This window comes from Oncorhynchus keta, chromosome 18 (genome assembly GCF_023373465.1).
Source record: "Oncorhynchus keta strain PuntledgeMale-10-30-2019 chromosome 18, Oket_V2, whole genome shotgun sequence".
NCBI classification, from domain to species: Eukaryota; Metazoa; Chordata; class Actinopteri; order Salmoniformes; family Salmonidae; genus Oncorhynchus; species Oncorhynchus keta.
This window is the reverse complement of record NC_068438.1, coordinates 4116760-4137346: the sequence shown is the minus strand read 5'-3', so window position 1 is coordinate 4137346 and position 20587 is coordinate 4116760. Positions and strand designations below refer to the sequence as shown.

General features: G+C 41.8%; 2 protein-coding genes across 4 annotated transcripts in view; both read right to left on the bottom strand.

Moving 5' to 3' along the window:
* Positions 1-5871: 5871 nt before the first annotated feature.
* LOC118397079 (uromodulin-like 1) lies at positions 5872-15654 on the bottom strand. 3 transcript variants are annotated; one of them, XM_035791506.2, is made up of 5 exons: positions 9591-15654; positions 9100-9333; positions 7965-8121; positions 6958-7084; positions 5872-6738 (listed from the first exon to the last, which is right to left on the bottom strand). In XM_035791506.2, the coding sequence occupies exons 1-5, from the start codon at positions 13310-13312 to the stop codon at positions 6554-6556; spliced, it is 4425 nt and encodes a 1474-aa protein (XP_035647399.1). In that variant the 5' UTR covers positions 13313-15654; the 3' UTR covers positions 5872-6553. The 3 variants fall into 3 exon arrangements, with proteins under 3 accessions (XP_035647399.1, XP_035647402.1, XP_035647401.1); XM_035791509.2 differs by having other exon boundaries at positions 9100-9720; XM_035791508.2 differs by lacking the exons at positions 5872-6738; positions 6958-7084 and having other exon boundaries at positions 7974-8121; positions 9183-9333.
* A 137-nt stretch (positions 15655-15791) lies between these two features.
* ttc12 (tetratricopeptide repeat domain 12) overlaps positions 15792-20587 on the bottom strand; it is a 38819-nt gene continuing 34023 nt past the window's right edge. Inside the window, exon 21 of the mRNA XM_035791510.1 lies at positions 15792-16305. Within this exon, the coding sequence (XP_035647403.1) occupies positions 16236-16305 (70 nt within the window). The 3' untranslated portion in view covers positions 15792-16235. The remainder of the gene's footprint in view (positions 16306-20587) is intronic.

The following is a 20587-nucleotide window of genomic DNA, read 5'->3' as shown; positions in this document are numbered from 1 at the left end:
CAAGTACGTGTTGGTGAGAGTCTCACCTTCACCCAGAGGGGTCATATTAGTGTGTAGCCCAGCTGTTTGGACGCTACAGACACAAGTTGTCAGATCGGCTGTACCGACTTCAGACGAGTCCCAATGCACTTGTGGAGGAAAACAGAGAACACCATCAAGTTCGTAAGAGTCTCATCTTTCCATTGATGGGTCATAAAAGATTGTAGGCCGTTCAGAAGCTATAGATGATTTTGTGAGAATGTCGCATGGTCTGACAAACACCTCTCACCCTTCACTGCAGGTGCGGAAGTGTTACATAGGCGGAGGTGGTGGATTGAGATGCATCCAATGCAGAACAACTGATACAGTATCTCTCGCTTAAACTGACAGATTTGAATGGGAATTGTTGTATTATGTTAATTCGAGGACATCGACCTTAGGGGGTGAAGAGAAATTGTGTGCACAGCAGAAAGAATTTGCATGACTTGACACTGGATTACCAGCAATACTGTACTTTACGATTATGGAAATGAAACCATAATTCATGTTCTGCATGATGACACTGCATTAACGGAACATTACACAAACAAATCTGCTGTTTTCACCTGAAAAGTGGTCCAATGGTAAGATTCATTCACATGTTTCCAGCTATGGGAAAGATAATCTGGAAATTATATGGCTATTCTCTTTTCCACTTATTTTGGATTGTGTCATATCGCTGGTTATACAAAACTGACGGCCTCGGACGTCAAGGTATGTCATCAGAAGGAAACGTTTGAAATCAGAAAACATCTGATCAAACATTGATTTTGCCCTGTAATGATACATGAACTACTTGCTGAAGAGTCAGCTTCTTGGACCAACTGACAACGACTTTCAAAAACCTGTTAAAGATAAAGCATATATGCTCATTATGATTTTCCAGACCCTGTGGGACACCGAAGCATTATCTCATATTATACTGTCATTTATTCTCAGACTTCACATGCATAGTCATCCTTGATAGCAGGGGCCTCTTCTGCACAATGAACAAAAACAATGTCACATTGTGAAACTCCTCCTGTCTGGAATCCTCCTAGAGAGAGACGCGTTTCATTTGTATGACACTTGTCTTCTCTGTGCTCAGAGGAACTGCACTCAGAGTCAAAAGAAAAGTCCCCACGGAAGCTATACGCACATGCCGGGGAACTAATTGGACGACAGCACATACAGCGCTGGGCAAATTGCACATCATTGTGCTTTGAATATTACGATATTCGGGTGATGCAGCAGAGGCCGCCGCAGGAGGACTATCATAACAATGTCATCATAACAATGCCATTCCCTAGATAGAGAACAACCTTTGACCAGGGCTTAATAGAGGATGCCCATAAAGATCTGGTCAAAAGTAGTGCACTAAATAGGGAATAGGGTGACATTTGGCACAAACGTTCTGTCTTTACCTTTCTGCTCCATTAGTTTAGCCTATCTTTCAGAAAAGGTGTGAAGCGATATCCTTTATGAGTGGCCCGGGGGTTATGTGAAGTCAATTCAGGGAGATGATAAAATAAAGATATCCTCCTCGCGCTACCCTTTTATCACCCATGTTGTTCTGGTTATAGCTTGCACATTTATATCATACTTACACTCTTGTAAACTATTACAAGGTATATTTGTCTGAGACAGAGTGGGTCTTTGTGAACGATTTAAAAATGTAACATTGATAGGCCTATCTTATGAATCCTTCATGTGCATGGGGGAGAGGTTTGCTTCAAAGGCCTATACATTGTGGTACTGTACACCATGACCTCCTGCTGTTTTTAAATCACACGTTAACAAAACAAAATGATCATATGTTCAGCTTCAGGATATTTCAGAACTACTGAAAGCACATTCCGAATCTCCGCCACACTCAGATAGTTTTCGTCTTCCCTTCCGTCTCTCTTTCGCATCCGTCTCCTTCCCTGCAGTGCAGTTTTGAGGAGCTTTCGTATTAACGGTTCCTTGATTCATTTGGACTTGGGCTCATGTGTCTCAAAATGCCTGGAGGTTGGGATCCTGAGACTATTTCTCCTTTTATGAATCCAGCTGCGCACCCTTTCAATTACAAGACGCCATTAAGGAGTTTTTTAAATTATTAAACAAATCCTCTTCAAACACAATTTCCCCACAATTCTCCTAAATCTGCTCAGCATCTTCTCCCTCCAGGCTGTCTGCGCTGGTCTCCCTTTGTGCGTGTGTGTTCATGCATGCGCTGTGCATGTGTGTGTGCGATCTGTGTTTTACACACGGAGCTACTGTATCTCAAAGGCGACGTCTGCCTATTGGCTGCTTTTAATTGATAGAAATCTTTGCCTGTCCAGGGAGAGAGCGTAAACACATCATAGTGATGCTTTATGCAATTCTGGCTGAGTACTTTGTCTCACAACGGGATGCTATGGATCATGGCAGCTGTTAATTTGAAAGGGGTGTGTGCTTGAGAGACAGATACAATGTGATCCATCTTTATTAATAGAAAAAAATAATGAAGAGTGATAGGCCTATCATTAAACAACTCAACGAGAAAACAAATAGCTTTTCTTTGGGATACTGCTACCTCCGGGACTTTTTTGTCAATTGGTAGGTAATAAAAGTCCAAAGTCCAAACTCTTATATATATTATATATATTTAAATAGTACATTTTGCCAATACTCCACAAATGAACTCTCCAGCTTTATATAGATTCCCCAGGTTACTTGAGACACCCATTTAGCTCAAATTGTCAACTACAGTACGCCAAATGTGAGTCACCTCAGCCTTTTTGTTATAAAACATCTCAGTTAGCAAAGCTAGCTCGTTAACGCTATATGATGACCACACAAAACCCATCAAAAGCTTACCACCTCACCCATCCGCTCCAATCCCATTAACAGCATGATCTCCACAAACAAGTCTCCCCTATCCGACTTGCCCGTCTCCACACCACTCAACACTGCAGCCTTATCAGAACAGATCTCCACTCTTGAGTGGTTTCACCTCCTCCATGCATCTCAAACCTATCATCATGCATTGACACATAATCAGTTAACCACTAAAATCTTGGATGTACACCCATGCCCCTACCCTACCACTGACTGAATCCTTTGAACCATCTGTATATATCCTTAAAAAATAAATAAAACCAATTAATCTATACTGTATATTTCTCCACACACGTCTCACCCCATTCTCTCCTACCCTCAATAATATCCACATCTACACATGGTTTCAGAAACAGCCACGGAGGAACATTTCCAATTGCTGGCCCTATCTCGCTCTCCCCGAGTCCATATTCTACTACTTTCTGCCCAATTTTCCATCTGTACAGCCTCTTCTTACCCACTCCCCGCATTCCCCAGTTACCGTGACCTCAGGATGTCCTTCTGAATTCCCTTTAAATCTCATCCAGTACACTAATGCAAGTTTGTCCTGCCTTATCCTCAGTGGCAGTTACCCACTATCCACCTGAAATGCCTCAACAGGTGTCATCCTGAAGGCACCAACACGTTTTTTTAAATTTTACCTTTATTTAATTGACTTGCCTCGTTAAGAACACATTCTTATTTTCAATGACAGCCTAGGAACAGTGGGTTAACTGCCTTGTTCAGGGGCAGAATGACAGATTTTTACCTTGTTAGCTTGGGAATTCGATCTTGCAACCTTTCGGTTACTAGTCGAACGCTCTAACCACTAGGCTACCTGCCCCCCGATCTCAGGGCCCTTGACTGTATCCTATCCAGGCACTGTAGTACTGTTTTGCCCGATCAATGCCTGATACATACACAGCCGTGTTTATCTATCTGACTCCCAATCAAATCCTGCCACTGTCCTCATGAGGTTCAGTACCTTCCTACAATTAATTTTAATATACTCAACAAGTCTCTTCCATATGTGCCACAGGGTTCAATTCTTGTCGCTCTTGCTGCTGGTGAGTCTCTACGCAGACGACACCATTCTGTATACTTCTGGCCCTTCTTTGGACACTGTGTTAACAACCTTCCAGACGAGCTTCAATGCCATACAACTTTCCTTCCGTGGCCTCCAACTGCTCTTAAATACAAGTAAAACTCAAATCATGCTCTTCAACCGATCGCTGCCTGCACCTGCCAGCCCGTCCAGCACCACTACACTGGACGGTTCTGACTTAGAATAACTACAAATACCTAGGTGTCTGGTTAGACTGTAAACTCTCCTTCCAGACTCACATCAAACATCACCAATCCAAAGTTAAATCTAGAATTGGCTTCCTATTTCGCAACAAAGCATCCTTCACTCATGCTGCCAAACATACCCTTGTAAAACTGACCATCCTACTGATCCTCGACTTCGGCGATGTCATTTACAAAATAGCCTCCAACACCCTACTCAATAAATTGGATGCAGTCTATCACAGTGCCATCCGTTTTGTCACCAAAGCCCCATATACTACCCACCACTGCGACTCTCGCTTCATACTCGTCGCCAAACCCACTGGCTCCAGGTCATCTACAAGACCCTGCTAGGTAAAGTCCCCCCTTATCTCAGCAGCAGGTACTGTATATCTCTCTGGTCACCCCCAAAACCAATTCTTCCTTTGGCCGCCTCTCCTTCCAGTTCTCTGCTGCCAATGACTGGAACAAACTACAAAAAATCTCTGAAACACTTATCTCCCTCACTAGCTTTAACCACCAGCTGTCAGAGCAGCTCACAGATTACTGCACCTGTATATAGCACATCTACAGTATAATTTAGCCCAAACAACTACCTCTCCCCCTACTGTATATATTTGTTTTGCTCCTTTGCACCCCATTATTTCTATCTGTACTTTGCACTTTCTTCCACTGCAAATCTACCATTCCAGTGTTTTACTTGCTATATTGTATTTACTTCGCCACCATGGCCTTTTTTTTGCCTTTACCTCTCTTATCTCACCTCATTTGCTCACATTGTATATAGACTTATTTTTCGACTGTATTATTGACTATATGTTTGTTTTACTCCATGTGTAACTCTGTGTTGTTGTATGTGTCGAACTGCTTTGCTTTATCTTGGCCAGGTCGCAATTGTAGATGAGAACTTGTTCTCAACTTGCCTACCTGGTTAAATAAAGGTGAAATATATATATATTTTAAATCAGCATACAAGGCCACACCCTGTACCACCTCCTTAAATATGTAATCTATCATCAGGGTGAACAACACCGGACTAACCACACTTCCCTGAGGAGTACCATTGTCCACTTCAAACCACATTGACAATTCTGACCCCACCCTCAACCGTATGACCCGATCAAACAGGAAGTCCATGATCCAGTTATACAGACGTCCCCCAATGCCCAATGCACTCAACATGATCAACAACCCGTCCCTCCACATGTTATTGTAAGCTTTTTCAAAATACACAATATTCATCACGCCTCCCTCTGACCAGACTTTGCCTCCGGCTATCCTACAAAAGTACATTTTGGCTACAACGCAGCTTGCTAACATACTATTGGGATGGCCTTCTGAACGATCCACCAATGGGATCTGCCAATGATTATTCCAATCTCACAGAGAGCAGAGTCGTAAGTGGCTACCTGAGGGGTGTGCCCATAGACACTCAAACCTCAATCAATCACTAAAACAATCTTTTTCATGCAAGGAGATTTGATTGGGTAAGGCCCCTGGCTTCTATTCCTCCTTTGCACTCTAATTGGTTGGGTACCTGTATCTCATCTACATGGTGTGCACAGGGACACAACTCTGTTTACTTTCCCAAACACAATTAAGAAGTGATGAATTACGAACCAACACATTTCATATTCTGTTCTGTTGGCAATGCTACGGTGAACACTGTATATGAGCTTTGCATACAATGATATTAATTAGCATTTATTCATGCGTGTGTATGAAAGGACCAGTCATCCATCTGAGCATTGTGGAAGTTGTTTAATCATTTGAGGTTGTGGCAAATCAGGAACAAACTGTTGTAGCATTTGAGGTAATATGGTTCATGATGAAGTAATGCAGACAGAGATGTTCATAAATTGTCGGTGTCATTTGTGTCTTAGTGAAAGTAGCCCGTGATCTGTATTGTTTTTAAAAGCAATTGGCCAGAATTGGTATGATAATACGCGTCATGCTTGAGATGATGATTGAGAATCATTGAGAGGATAATACACTTTTTTTTTTAAACAAACAATTACTTCCAGATAGTGGCAGGTTTAGAGGACTTAGTACAAGAAAAGACTAGAAGTAAGAATATGGTGTATACACAATACGCACATCGTGTTAAAATTCACATGATCATAAAACACTCTTGATCGTCAATTCATCTTCACTGTGCGCGGTTGTTTGGTGAATTAGCAATTGTTACCATGCAAAAAAATTGACCAAGATAAACGACCATCAGGTAATCTGTTCCGTACATGTGTTTCTGTGTCATATTACTACAGGGTAAAGGTAAGGCATTCACTGCGTCGGTGAAGGGAGTGAGATATGGGACCACAGAAGCTCTGCCCGGGTGTCACGTGTGATAGGAGTGAATTGGATTGATTCTGGTCAGGGTCTGGTCTGGTCTGCAGGCTGAAGTGATTGACCATTGTCTCCTACTTGGCTATGGTAAGATCATGTCTCCTCTACGCAGGCAGCCGCAGCACGCTCTGGACTCTGAGTAAACCATCCAATCGGCCCTCCGCCGTCTATAGGCCATCCAGAGAAGCAGCAGTGTCCCCGTCATCAGCGAACATCCCACCACCATCCCCAGGATGACAAGCATAATCTCCATCTCAGCTGCTGTATCTGAAATGCATACAGTAACACAAGTTGTCACAAATGGCACCCTATTCCCTATATAGTGCACTGCTTTTGACCAGGGCTCATAGGGAATAGGGTGCCATTTGTGATGCACGGGTCTACACATAGCAGGCACTACTTTCCTCTCTGATAAGGATATTTTGAGCGTATTATCAAGATACGCTCAATGGTCACATTTGATCACTTAGTCGCGCTAATAATTACCCATCTCCCCCGGGAGAGAAGAATTCTCTGCTCCTTTCAACATGGGACCAAAGGATATGCGGTTCCTCAGATTGGTGATAGCCTCTGGACCCGCTTCAGAGAGGAGGTCTCTGTGCTGCAGACACTGCTGCAGTCAGAACAGAGAAAAACATGGCGTGTGTGGTGTGTGGAAAACGATGAGTTGGAGGAGATAACCGGTAATTACGATGTTTCCGGGTCTCTTTCCAGGTGCATAGTGTAGTGTACATCATTCCTCTGTTGTTAACATGCCTCAAACATGTTGCCTCGGTTGTTGTTGTTGTTTGATATCAATGTCACTGGAAATAAATCATTTTATACAGCACATAATTCATCTTCTAACAATAGTGAGGTTTTAGTTTGAAGGCTACGTGCAAGGCGATATACCTCAAACAACACATAAAGGCCTATTTTGAGCTTGAAGGCAGCACACTAGGTCATATGCTAGGCAACATACTAAACAACACATAAAAGGCCTGTTATCAGCTTGAAGGCGGCTCGCTAGGCTAGGCTACAGGCTAAACAATAGAAATTGAAAGAAATGTAGCTTCATGAGAATGTTCCATCTCCAGCTATTCCAATGGGGGCATCTCCATCTCAGTATTGTTTCCACCAATGGCTCTAAGAAAAGTGAAATAGAGCCCTGGACACCACCTCCCTCCCCTTTCCTCCTCCCACTACACCACCCAAAGCCCCAACCCTGTACAGGATCTCCAACTCTTTCACACAATCTCTCCCTGTCGATCGTCACACAGTTCACAAAATATCAACACATGCTCCCCCATTTCCCCCCACTGAACACTCATCACACAGACCTGTTTCATGTCTCCCCATCATCCACGATGTGGCATTCAGACCTGTGTGCCCGAACCGCAGTCTAACCCACACAACTTCCCCTCCCCTACATCCCACACTCCCCACCTCTTCCTTAACTGATCGGTGCACTTGATAAAATTGCCTCGCCCTTACTACTAGCATCCCAGTCTCACCCTCTCACACTCGGTATGGTTCCTGAGGCAGATGCTCAGATCGCAGTGTAGGTATGCCATGGAGTAATTAATCATCTGGAAGAGACTGATGGTGAAGCTGGCGCGCTTTGACAGGATGCTGGGTAACAGCCTGATTCCTCGCGGGTTCAGCGGTAACCTGGAAGTTCACACAACAAATCACAACAACTGTGGGACTGAGAGGGGGGGGGGGTTGAGTATCGGTCGACAGAAGCATAAAAACGTTCACAGGACATGTGATAGGAACGACACCAAACTTTGTTTTGAAGTGAATTTGATAGTGAGTGTAATTCAAATAACAAAGGTCCCAAATGTTTCCGACAACCGCAAGTCAACACAAAGTGAAGAAGAGTGGAACAGTGGAGTTGGTGGTTATCATTGACTTCCTGTTCATATTGATCACGAAGGCCTTGCCATTTGAGGTTATGAGTCTGCATAAATGCTCCCTCTCCTAAAACTGTTATGAGGATGTGTTTATGCGATATGATCTTAAGACAAGTCATTTGATAAAAGCATATTCAGCACTAATGCAGGGATTTATCAGACTTAAAAGATGGATCTTTTGAAATGATAGCCTACTCAGCCGACATAAAGCGGAGTTCAGATGGGTCTGGGAGAAAAACCTGACCGTAAGGAGACATGTTTCGCTGTCCTTCAATCCCCATCCTGACTGAGGGATTAAAAAGACACCCCTCTTCCTTGTCAACACTTTTCCAAGTAAATAAAATGTCCCTGTTCAGATATAGGCAGTGGTGGTAGTCCACAGCTAAAGAGTTTATTTACTGTTGGTACACATTAGGTTTTTTTTTTTTTTCGCTCTGCGCTCTCTAAATGTTTCATTTGCCATCCATCCCAGAAATGCTGCTTAATTAACTGCGATAAGACCATCAGCAAGCAAGCCTTGGGCGGTGCCGTCTATATACGGCGAACAAAAATATTCCAACATTCGACACATGCCTGCTAACCTGGATCAAGCGGGATTGATTTGATTCCAGGACATTATTTGACTTAATTGGAATGTTAGTCAGCATTGACAGTTTAGTCCCATTCTGGAGCTGTTGGTAGTCGGGCTGCTGGAGATATTCCATATATGAAACACAACAATATGAACACCTACCTGGAAAACACATAACAGGTTATGTTGATGTCGTCAAGCTGAACAGTGGGCGAGAGACAGCAGGACTTTATCTCTAGGTTCACCTGGCTGTTGTTGGTTTTCAGGTTGATGACCACTTGGAGAATCCCCAGAGCCGGGACCAAGTCTCCGGGCAGAACGTTGCGCTCCAGGTTCAAGTTCATCTCGGCCGTGTAGTTTCCAGTGGCACAAATATCATCGGAAATGACCGCTAATCTGAAAACAGATTAGAACAAACATGAAACCTATGATTTAAAAAGCACTTGTGATGCAAATACATGTTTAAAAAAATATTGATATTACTGTGTAGTCGCATAGGTACAGTTAAGTTAACTTAAGGTAAAGTGTTACCGCCTATCCAATTCAATTCAAATAACTTGACTAACTAATGTTGAATGTTAATATTAGAATGCACTTTTTAATATCATAATACATTATTTTGTTAATTAAATGAAATATGCTGTGATAATTACCCAGTGAGGAGATCAGGGGATGATAACCCAATTCTCTGGTGCAAGGCCAATGGATCTGACCCACTCCCAGACCCCAGGAGCTTTCTACCAGACTCATGCGCTGGACTTACTCCAGACAAAGCATGGTCATTCCCGACCCCATTAGTGGTCTGGTGCAGTAGTGCACGTGGCAGGGTGGGTTCCTTGGCCCTCAATCCCATGGTCTCATCAGGTCGTGATTGAGTTAAGTTAATGTGGCTGGTGACAGCTGAACTATCGGTAGCGAACGGCGCCGCCCATGTGCTAAACCCAGAATGCTCACTTTTCACTTCATGCACTATTGGAGCCTCTGAAGGGCTTATTTGCTCGTTATCGGCAGAAGCATGTGAGGCATTTGAATGCCGTTCCTCTTTCTCCTCCGAATCTGTAAACGAGTCCCATTGGCTTTGAGATGGAGCGCCGAAAGGCATTATCTCAGAAGAAGATTGCCCTTGGCGATGATGCAAAGCCAGGCTGGCGGTAAGTGGCCCCGTGGGCGAGTAATTGTCGGTGGGTGGACTAGTCGATGTGTCATTATACGGACGAGGCGGTAAGAGGGGAACAAGGTGGCTCCCCTTTAATGCCTCAGTGATGTCAGAGGTCACGACGTCCTCTTTAACAATGTCAAAGAGAGGTGTCGCCGGTCCTACACGCTGTAGATGTTTTCCAACACTTATGGACTGAGAGACTGAGTTTCCTGATGTTGTCGATGTCGAAATGCTTATGTGATGCTTTTGAGCAGAAACATGTTGAATTACTGTTGGGTGGGAAGTATATGTCTTTACTGCAATATTAGGCTGAATAGTTGACTGCCCAACTGGGAGTAATGATTTTGCAGCGCTAAGTGAAAACAGATTTCCAACACTGTCAGGTGTAGAGAATGTTGATTTCACACGCTCTGGGGAGACGTTAAATGTTGCATTCACATTTCTGATTTGATTTGGAGGGCCTGTGCTTCGCGAGGAAGTCGTCATGAATACTTGTTTTTTACCTTTTGTTGAGTGTCTTTGCTGATAGCTTTGCTTATGTTTTGTTGACACATCCGCATACGTTGTAAGCGTGACCCTATGGGCAGAGATTTGCTGTGGTTTGGACACAATATGTGGTTTCTTATTAAAAGATACCATTCGTGATAGTGTCTGGCTTGGGGTTATCACAGTCTGCACTGGCATTTTATGACTTGGCGCTTGGCTGGAGAATGACTTATTTTCTTCTCCCAGCGATTCAGAGAGATTTTCAGCCCGATGAATGTCTCTTGCCGTTGCTCCCAACAGTTTCATTAAAAGATGGGAGGGAGACATGTTTGGAGAAGTGCGTTTTCCCTCTCGAGCCAGCCTTTCTGTGGTTTTCATTATCCCATGGTGAACAGTACTGCTCTTGTCCATTGTCATTTCTGTCACCTCCTCAAGAGAACCTTGAGGCTGAGAGAAGTCAGACTCCTGTCCTCTGTTGTTTTTCAGCTTTGGTATGTTCACATTTTTCAATTCTTTAGGTGGTTCAAGGTTCCCAGCACTGTCGGCAGAGATTCGAAAGGTGTCACCACTCGACTTGATGTCACCGCGACCTACGGCAAGCCTTTGCTCGGTTGACCTTTTCACATCGACATGTGTTGTTGTCGTCATCATGGCGGACACATGAATGTCTAACTTACTTGTGGTTTCAGAAATACGCTTTGCGGAAAGCGTAAGTCCTTTCTCTGTTGTTCTGGGCAACTGAGCATTTACTTTAGGACTTGGCTTCACTGTCTGTGACAAAACAACTGGAGGCGCAGTCAGTTTATCGATACCGTTTACATTGTCGGCACTCTTAGAATATGGCTTTTTGGACAATGTTCTCATCATAGTTACAGATGCACGTTGCATGTTAGGGACGTCTGGCAGGAGGCTCATAGGCTGCTTCTCTTTGAACAGAACACTGGGCTGTGCTGGCAGGTGGCCAGTGGTACTCAACACAGACATCAAAGATTTCGCACTCCCTGTCAGAGCCTGAGAGGCAGGAGGAACTTTGACAGCTGCCGTGGTCTGCCTCGTAGAGCGGAAGGATGTTGCTGCACTTTGGCTTTCGATTGATGGCATTCTCATAGGCAAGGCTGATTCGTCAATGTGGCCAGTGGTGTGGCTTTTTGACGTGATTATTTCACGAGCTTGGCTAAAGAGAGAATTAAACGAGTCTAGCATACCACTTATCATTGATCCATTGTTGGGGTCATTAGCCCCACTGATGGGGTCATTAACCCCGCTGTTGGGGTCATTAACCCCACTGTTGGGGTCATTAATCCCACTGTTTTCAATGTTCTGATCAGAGAGAACATGGACAGAAGGAGATGGAGCATTGGTGAGAGGAATTGTCATAACTTGCCCAACAGCATGCTCCCGCTCTTCCCCTCCCCCATTTTCTAAACTAAACTCTGTGTCCTTATCTGTAATGTCAACACCCGCCAACGTGTGATTGCCAAGAAAACTATGAAGTAAATTGGAGGACATGTTTTGTAGTTTTAGAGATGAATTATCTTGGATTTGAGAAACCAATTCTGACTGGTTTCTGAGATTCACAGTCTTCCCAGATATCTTTTCTTCTTTATCTCTCAATGATAATAATAAAGTGTGAAAGATCTCTGAAGTTAAAGGATAAGGCATGCTGGTTGTTGATAACAACCTTTTATCAAAAGATTTGCTAATATCACTCAATCTGGAAACTGTCATATTTTCCACCTTTGAAGTAAGAAACACTGTTCTGGTTGTGTTTGCCTTGACTTCAATCGTTGAGAAAGATGTACTAGCAAATGAATCATTCAACATGGTTTTACTGAGATTCATTTCAGAGTTTAATGAGGAAAGGGGTGGTATGAACTCATAATCTAGCCCATCCAAAAGATTTACAGAGAAATCAAATGTGCTCTTTTTGGATGTTTTGGCACCATCAAATACTACTGTTCTGTCCTCTTGTTTCTTTGTTGTCGCTTCAAATGAGCTCGGCATTGAGGCCTTGTGGTGACTGGAGTTTACAGTAAGCATATTTCCATTTCCTCCAAGACTGAGTGAGCTGCCTCGGTCGAACAACGCAGACAGAACAGCCATTTCTTCTGTTGACGATGGCTTTTTTTCTTGCAGGCAATTCAAACACATGTTTGTCATCACGCGCTCCGTAGTCAAAGAAACTTCCTTTCTGTCACGCAAGATGGATTCTGACTCACTCAATTCCAAAATCCCATTTTCATCTGCGTCTTGGCCTCGTTTTTCCTCATTGTCATTTGACTTGGCCCAGTTATCAATTATGTGAGGACGAGTGGCAGTCACCATAGGTACTCCCAGCCTCCGTCGTGTGGACATACGAGTGATAGACTCAGCGATTCTTTGATTCCTGTTAACAAGTAGAGAGTGAAGCGGCAATTCTGAGGCTTTCTCTTTCTCTTCCTCCACGCCTTTGGACAAATGAGCCACAGGCATCACGGTGCCATTCTTCATCGATTCAAATAGAGCTTCATAATTAGAGATCAATGTGAGATTTGCTTCAGTGGCCTCAGCTGGCATAGGTAAATCGGAGCCCTCTTTCCAAACAAAGCCTCCAGTTGATGAAGCAGCAATTGCATCTTCAGCAGTTGTGGCGTTCGTGAAATTGTTCCTTTCATGTGGCGTATGGAACAAATCTGTCCCTGGGGATGCACTTACAGCCACAGTCTGGAGGTGGCTATTCTCTGTGGGCATTGTTACTGCTCCACCATGACCTTTGTTGTTGTGCTCTTTAGACACAGACTCTATTGAGACTGGAACTTCTGCTGCTGCTGGCGGGGACGGATAGGGATAACCTTGCAGGTCTCCATTTTCAGCTTGCACTACAAGGAGATAAATCTGAGTCAATCGTCTTTTGGATGTCACAAATTGGAAATCATTTCCTATGAAGATGGTTAATATCAATCAACATAATGCAGAAATGTTTAATCATGCATGGCGAAATATCCAGCTTGGGTTCATTTAAGTCGACCCAAACAGATCAATATTCATTACTATGTCACGTTTTTAGTAAGAAACTCATTTGGAATGCACTCCAATTCCCGAATGTGTTGTACACTGTAGCAAATAACTAGCAATTATTCCAGCCTTAACAGGGACAATATCATGATTCATCTGCCAATAAGGACACGGGTCTACTGTTAACCTATTAGTAGCCTCAGAACAATAGCTGCAGTGAAAATCACTCTTTAGCCATTACCATGAACTATTACCAATATCTTTTGCTTAACATCATTGCCTTGCAGGGAAAACCACAAGCAGCAAGGAGCCCACCAACATATCATCAATCATACATATATCATATAAAGGCACACAAAAAGCAAATTACGTACCTGTGAGAATGAAAACAAATAGCATTAAATAGAAATGACTGCTCATCCTGTTTATACCAGAACAGGTGAATATTCTTCGAAATAAAAGTGTTGCTTGCAAACCCTGCTTGCTATTAATCCAAAACAGGTGGGAGCTGTAGTTTTGTAGATATACAGCCAGTGTGATCACATACGGAGAGCATTGTCCTCGGCTCATTTCATTTTGATGCATGGATTAGATTTCGGTGACATGTACTGTAAACAAGCTCCAGGTCTCCTCTCTCTTCAGTCATCGTGGGGCTGATATGTTAATAGGGATCCCTTTCCCTACTGTTGCTCCATTTCTAAGATGGCATTATTAAAGCGAGAGCGAGACACACACACACAAGCAGACACACACACACACACACAACCAGACACACACACACACACCACACACACACACATTGCCCTTTTAATTAAACTCATGGTTGTAATCTTTACATGATTGGCAGTGATGCAAAGCTGTTAACAAGCATGCAGTGTAATGATCCATTTAGAGCAGGGGGTCCTCCATGCCATAGATAGAATATATATCCTCAAGCTGTTTACCCAGTGCCAGGGTTTATAATCACATGAACAGCCCTAAACCACAGGAATATACGCTATCATCCTAATCCATTTTCCCCAAACACATCCAGTATGATAATGCTCTTTAAAATCAATGTCAAATGTGAGCATTTTAGCCATTTCCACACATGATTTAATATACAGTCACCTCCAAAAAGATAGGCACCCTTGACAAAGATGAGCAAAACATTTTGGAAAATTATTTTATTTTACACGAATCCAATTGCTCAGATAAAGACAGTTTGTTTAACAAGTAATATTTTTTCTCTCAAAAGCATAAGGGTCAAAATAATTGGCACCCCTGTTGTCAAAGTAGTTAAAAGTTTAGTACTCGGTTGGGTATTCCTAGCACGCAATGACTACATCAAGTTTGTGACTACAAACTTGTTGGATGCATTTGCAGTTTGTTTTGGTTGTGTTTCAGATTATTTTGTGCCCAATAGAAATGAATGGTAAATAATGAATTGTGGCATTGATGAGCGATAAAGTTACAGAGGCACAAAATGAATACGGCCAAGACATGCTAACCTCCCTATTATTGGTAATGGTGAGAGGTTAGCATGACTTGGGTGTTATGATGTTTGTGCCTCTGTAACTTTCTCACTCGTCATTACTCACAATTCATTCAATATTATCCGTTATCATGGTAGCATCCACAATAATGTTTAGAAGCATATTCTATTCTCAATTTATAATAAAAATGACTAAATACTCAACTTAGCGGTGACAATGTTCTCCCCTATCTGTTTGAGAAAACAAATATTACATGTTAAACAAAATCTTTCTCTGAGCAATTGTATTTGTATAAAATCATATTCTCAATATGTGTTTAAATTGAGAATACAAAATAACTCAGTATTTGTATTATTTATTTTATAAAGTATTTTTTGCTCCTCTTTATCAAGGGTGCCAATAATTTTGAACCCCACTGTATGTTAGGAAATGGCTGAGTGATGTTCACTGAGTGTACAAAACATTAGGAACACCTGCTATTTCCAAGACAAGTGATTCCAGGTGAAAGCTATGATCCCTTATTGATGTCACCTGTTCAATCCACTTCAATCAGTGTAGATGAAGGGGAGGAGACATGTTAAAGTAGGATTTTTAAGCCTGGAGACAATTGAGACATGGATTGTGTACAGTATGTGTGCCATTCAGAGGGTGAACGAGCCAACTTGGCATAACTAAACACTTTGCTAACACTTTGCTAATTTATGACCTTGCTTGTGTACAAAATGCAAAGAACAACTAAATCCAATTGAAAAGAATGACTTTTTGTTTAATAGCGTGCACTCTGCTTAGCTATCTGAACATCTTAAACGCTGTTTGAAGTTAAACTTGACATATTAAATATTACGCCAGCTGGTAGGGAGGAACTTTTTCATTTACTAGTTAGTGTTTCATAACAGAAAATTAAAAACCCTGTGTGAGGCTTAGCTACATTGTCCTTGGGCAACCTGTCATAATACTACACAACAGAACACAGGGGGGTACATGGGAATATAAAACCGTGCTACAATGGGGAAAAAAAGGCTTAAGAAGCAGCTACTTAAAAAAATGTCTGCCTCGGGATATGTTAAGCGTGATATGCTGAATGAAAGGTGTCATTTCCAAATGGCATATGTGAACTTTGTTTTCACGCACAAGAAAGGGATATAAAAAGACTGGGAGCCTTTTTTGGGGTCGGTTGGAGAGACTCATGTGATCAGCTTCATACAGGAGTGGAGTATCTCCAATCCGTGAAGTTCTCTGAGTTTTGCCATATGCCTAGAAACAAAAACAGACAAGAATCATGTAAGCAAACATAATGATGTCCCTCTAAGTTGACCTGTGGGTGAACCTATTCTATTCTTTCCTCTCCCCTGAATTGGATGTTGTCATGGGAAGTCCAAAGAGGAGTAGAGACACAGAGCATACTGCTTTAATGTATAGGGTATTCTGCCTCTTTTCTGCCACTTCCGAGATTAAACTTAGAGCACTTCGAGGTTAAACGTGTTTCTGCCATCGCACATCAGTTGGGACAACAGTTACATCCGCATCAGCAGGGTAGAAACAACTTGCTGAAGGCTGCTGTCTACTGCACCACAGAGTTTAGTAGGAGCATATACAGTGCCTTCAGAAAGTATTCACGCCCTTGACTTATTCTACATTATTGTGTTTAAAATATATATATATTTTGCTTTTTTTGAAATCACCAATCTACAAACAATATCCAATAATGACAAAGGGAACATGTGTTTTTATTTTATTTTAGCAAATTTACTGAGAATGAAATACAGAAATGTTATAATCACCTTTGGCAGTGATGACAGTGGTGAGTCTTTCTGGGTCAGTCTCTAAGAGCTTTGCACACCTGGATTGTACAATATTTGCACATTATTCTTGAAACAAATTCTTCATGCTCTGTCAAGTTGGTTGTTGATCATTGCTAGATAGCCATTTTCAAGTCTTGCCATAGATTTTCAAGCCGATTGAAGTCAAAACTGTACTCTTTTTATTCAGGACATAAAGTTCCTTCTTTGACAATTTTTTGGCAGTGTCTGTAGAAAAGATTATTTTCCACCATATTTTGCTAATAAATTCATTAAAAGTCCTACAATGTGATTTTCTGGATTTTTTTCCCTCATTTTGTCTGTCATAGTTGAAGTGTACCTATGATGAAAATTACAGGCCTCTCTCATCTTTTTAAGTGGGAGAACATGCACAATTGGTGGCTGACTAAATACTTTTTTTGCCCCACTGTAAATACACAGTGGATAATGGGGAAGATAGGTGACACCTGGAGGGTGGTGGAGACAAAATACAAGGACAGGTGAAAAACAGATCAGGGCGTGACACACCATGCTCAAAGGGATATTCAATGTCTGCTTTTTTTAATCCCCAATAAGTACCCTTCTTTGTGAGGCATTGGAAAACCTCCCTGGTCTTCGTTGTTGAATCTGTGTTTCAAATTCCCTGCTCGAATGAGGGACCTTACATATAATTGTATGTGTGGGGTCCAGAGATGAGATAGTAATTAAAAAGTCATGTTAAACACTACTATTGCATACAAAGTGAGTACATGCACATTATTATGTGACTTGTTAAGCACATTTTTACTCCTGAACTTATTAGGCATGCCATAAGGTTAGACCGTATGGCCAGTAACCGAAAGGTTGCTGGATCGAATCCCTGAGCGGACAAGGTACAAATCTGTTGCTCTGCCCCTGAACAAGGCAGTTAACCCACTGTTCCCCGGGTAGGCCGTCATTGTAAATAAGCATTTGTTCTTAACTGACTTGCTGAGTTAAATAAAGGTTTAAAAAAATAAAAATAAGAAAGGGGTTGAATACATGACTCAATTCACATTTCAGCTTTTAATTTTTAATGTATTTTGGAAACATTTCTAAAAACATAATGAGGTATTGTGTGTAGGCCAGTGCCACAAAATCTCAATTGAATCCATTTTAAATTCAGTATTAAGTTATGTTTTACAATTGTGTTTTAAATAAGATAAGAGTTCTGTATAAAATGTTATCCTAAATAAATTATATTTATTACAAATAACTTTTAAGGGATACTTACTCCCTTATTTCCACACAGTATTTCCAGGCAAACGAGAACAGAACAGCATAAAGAATGAGCCAGAGGTTGACACACTACCTGTAAGTAATTTATTAGTATTAGGGCAAAGTGAATTTAAAAAAAAGAATACTTGGATTTTTTGGGGGGGCACGGATAGTACTTTAAAAACCTGAAATATCTTGAGAATATAGTCTAAATAAAATAGCCTGAATAAAGTGACAATATTTCGAAACTAAAGTGGCAATATCTCGAGAATAAAGGGACTGTCACGCCCTGGTCGTAGTATTTTGTGTTTTTCTTCATGTATTTGGTCAGGCCAGGGTGTGACATGGGTTTTTGTATGTGGTGTGTAGATAGTGGGATTGTAGCTTAGTGGGGTGTTCTAGGTTATTCTATGGCTGTCTGAAGTGGTTCTCAATCAGAGGCAGGTGTTTATCGTTGTCTCTGATTGGGAACCATATTTAGGCAGCCATATTCTTTGGTTGTATTGTGGGTGATTGTTCTGAGTGTCCTGTCGCTGTGTAGTTTCACCAGATAGGCTGTAATTAGGTTTCACGGTCTGTTTGTTGTTTTGTATAGTTATTTCATGTGTCACTTTTTCCATTAAAGTCATGAGTAACCACCACACTGCATTTCGGTCCGACTCTCTTTCTACAAACGAAGAACGACGTTACAGGGACAATATTTTGAGAATAAACCCAACATTTTATTTTGAGAATGGCTCCCTGTTGCTGTGTGCGCCACCGTTAAAATACCTTAATTAGATGACCTGGTGAAACTATACTTTAGAATTGGCTTTAGTAACAAGAAAATCCTCGCTCTTTTAGCACATACTACCCATATTATAAGTATTAGGACTTGGAAGAGGTTGCGCCAGAGATAGGTTCTTTTCAGAGGGAGGAACCACACTGACTTGGATGGTTAAATACATAGGTAGAGATGGGTGAGCTGTGTGTGAATGGAGGGGGGGTACTACTCTTCAAGCATGGTGATGGCTGCATCATGTTATGAGTAAATACATATTTAACAGGCGTGACTGTACTGCGCACGCACGCACGCACACACACACACACACACGGTATCCCCAAAGCAATACCATTCTAACGGCCATGGTGCATTGTCAGGACACCGAATGAAGTTCACTCTCTTGTTACCGTTACTGACCGCGAAGAGAAATGGAGTTGCATGCACCAGTCAGTCCCTTTCGTGTTGCCCTTTTGAATTCGCTACAATGTTGTTCTTTATCCCATACGTATGTCAACACCTTGCATAGTATCTTAAGAGAGTAACAGTTAGGCAAGTAGCCTATATGTCGAAATGAAGGTTACATATTTGTGTGTAATGGCATGGGGTTTTATGTACATTTCTAATGTACATTTCTCCGCAGAAGCGACAGAAGTGACAGTTACAGGGATGATTAAAAACAGCCTGATTGCCGTAGCAACATCAGGGAAACTGGGCAGAAGAGAGTGCTGCTTCAAATACAGCCGTTCTGCAACATCTTTGATTGAGCCTTTCGTAATTGCCGGCCTCAACATGCTACAGAAAGAAATGACAAACTGTATAGGAAGCTCTGGGTACAAGTCGTCTGGATTGTGAACAGCCAATAAAATCGGCCGATGCAAACAGACGATCATCTTTAGCTGACAACACTTCTTGAGGGCTTGACCAAAAAAAAAGCAGATTGCGAATTTTGTTCGTACTGGTGAACTTGCATTTGAATTGTGTATCTTAGCATGCATCATTCAAGACTAAGTTTCAAATGTGTGCAGCGCAATGGACATATAATGCACAATGTCTCAGTAATGACTGTCTTGGTTGGCAATACTCAGTATAGGCAGTCCAGGCAACCTGGACCTACAGGCTGTGATGAAAACATTTGCCCACAGAAAAACGCAAGGCGACGCTGTCGCATACTGTAGCTACTATAGGACTCAAGATAGAAAAAAACGAAAGAGACAAGCACAAAAACAGAAAAGCAGGAAGGAGGACTTCAGGAGACCAGAGAAGATTTCATTTGACTTGATTTAACTTACCTTGAAACCTGTTGAGTTCAACAATAAATAATGGCTGAATTTATCCTAAAGCCGACGACTTTTTTCCTCATTGTTAGGCTATTTGATGTGTCATTTTTATAAAGGTTTATAAACAGCAGTTCATTAGGAGCTACATACTGTAAATAGCCTAGCTGTAGATAGTAGGAAATACTGCATAATAAAACAATCCCTAGTAAGCAAGTGTTTTGAGGGTGGACTGACTATAATTTGGGATTAATAGACTGGTTTTACGCACAACAACTTTCTATCCCAGCTGATTAGTATGCTGTTGCATCAAAAATGTATTTTACAATCGTCAATGTTTGAATGTCCAACTTTAATTACAAGTAATTACATTATTCCTGCCAGCCAGCTGTCTAAATGGCAGCATAGCTTTGTGTGTATAACTTTGTGAAATGTTAGACTTCACATGACAAAATGACGGCCAA

Coding starts and splice junctions, on each gene's coding strand:
- LOC118397079 (XM_035791506.2), bottom strand. CDS start 13,312: ATGCCCACAGAGAATAGCCACCTCCAGACTGTGGCTGTAAGTGCATCC. Junction 9,334..9,590: donor TCCCCTGATCTCCTCACTGG/GTAATTATCACA, acceptor ATCTGTTTTCAG/ATTAGCGGTCATTTCCGATG. Junction 6,739..6,957: donor TTCTCTCCCGGGGGAGATGG/GTAATTATTAGC, acceptor TATGCATTTCAG/ATACAGCAGCTGAGATGGAG.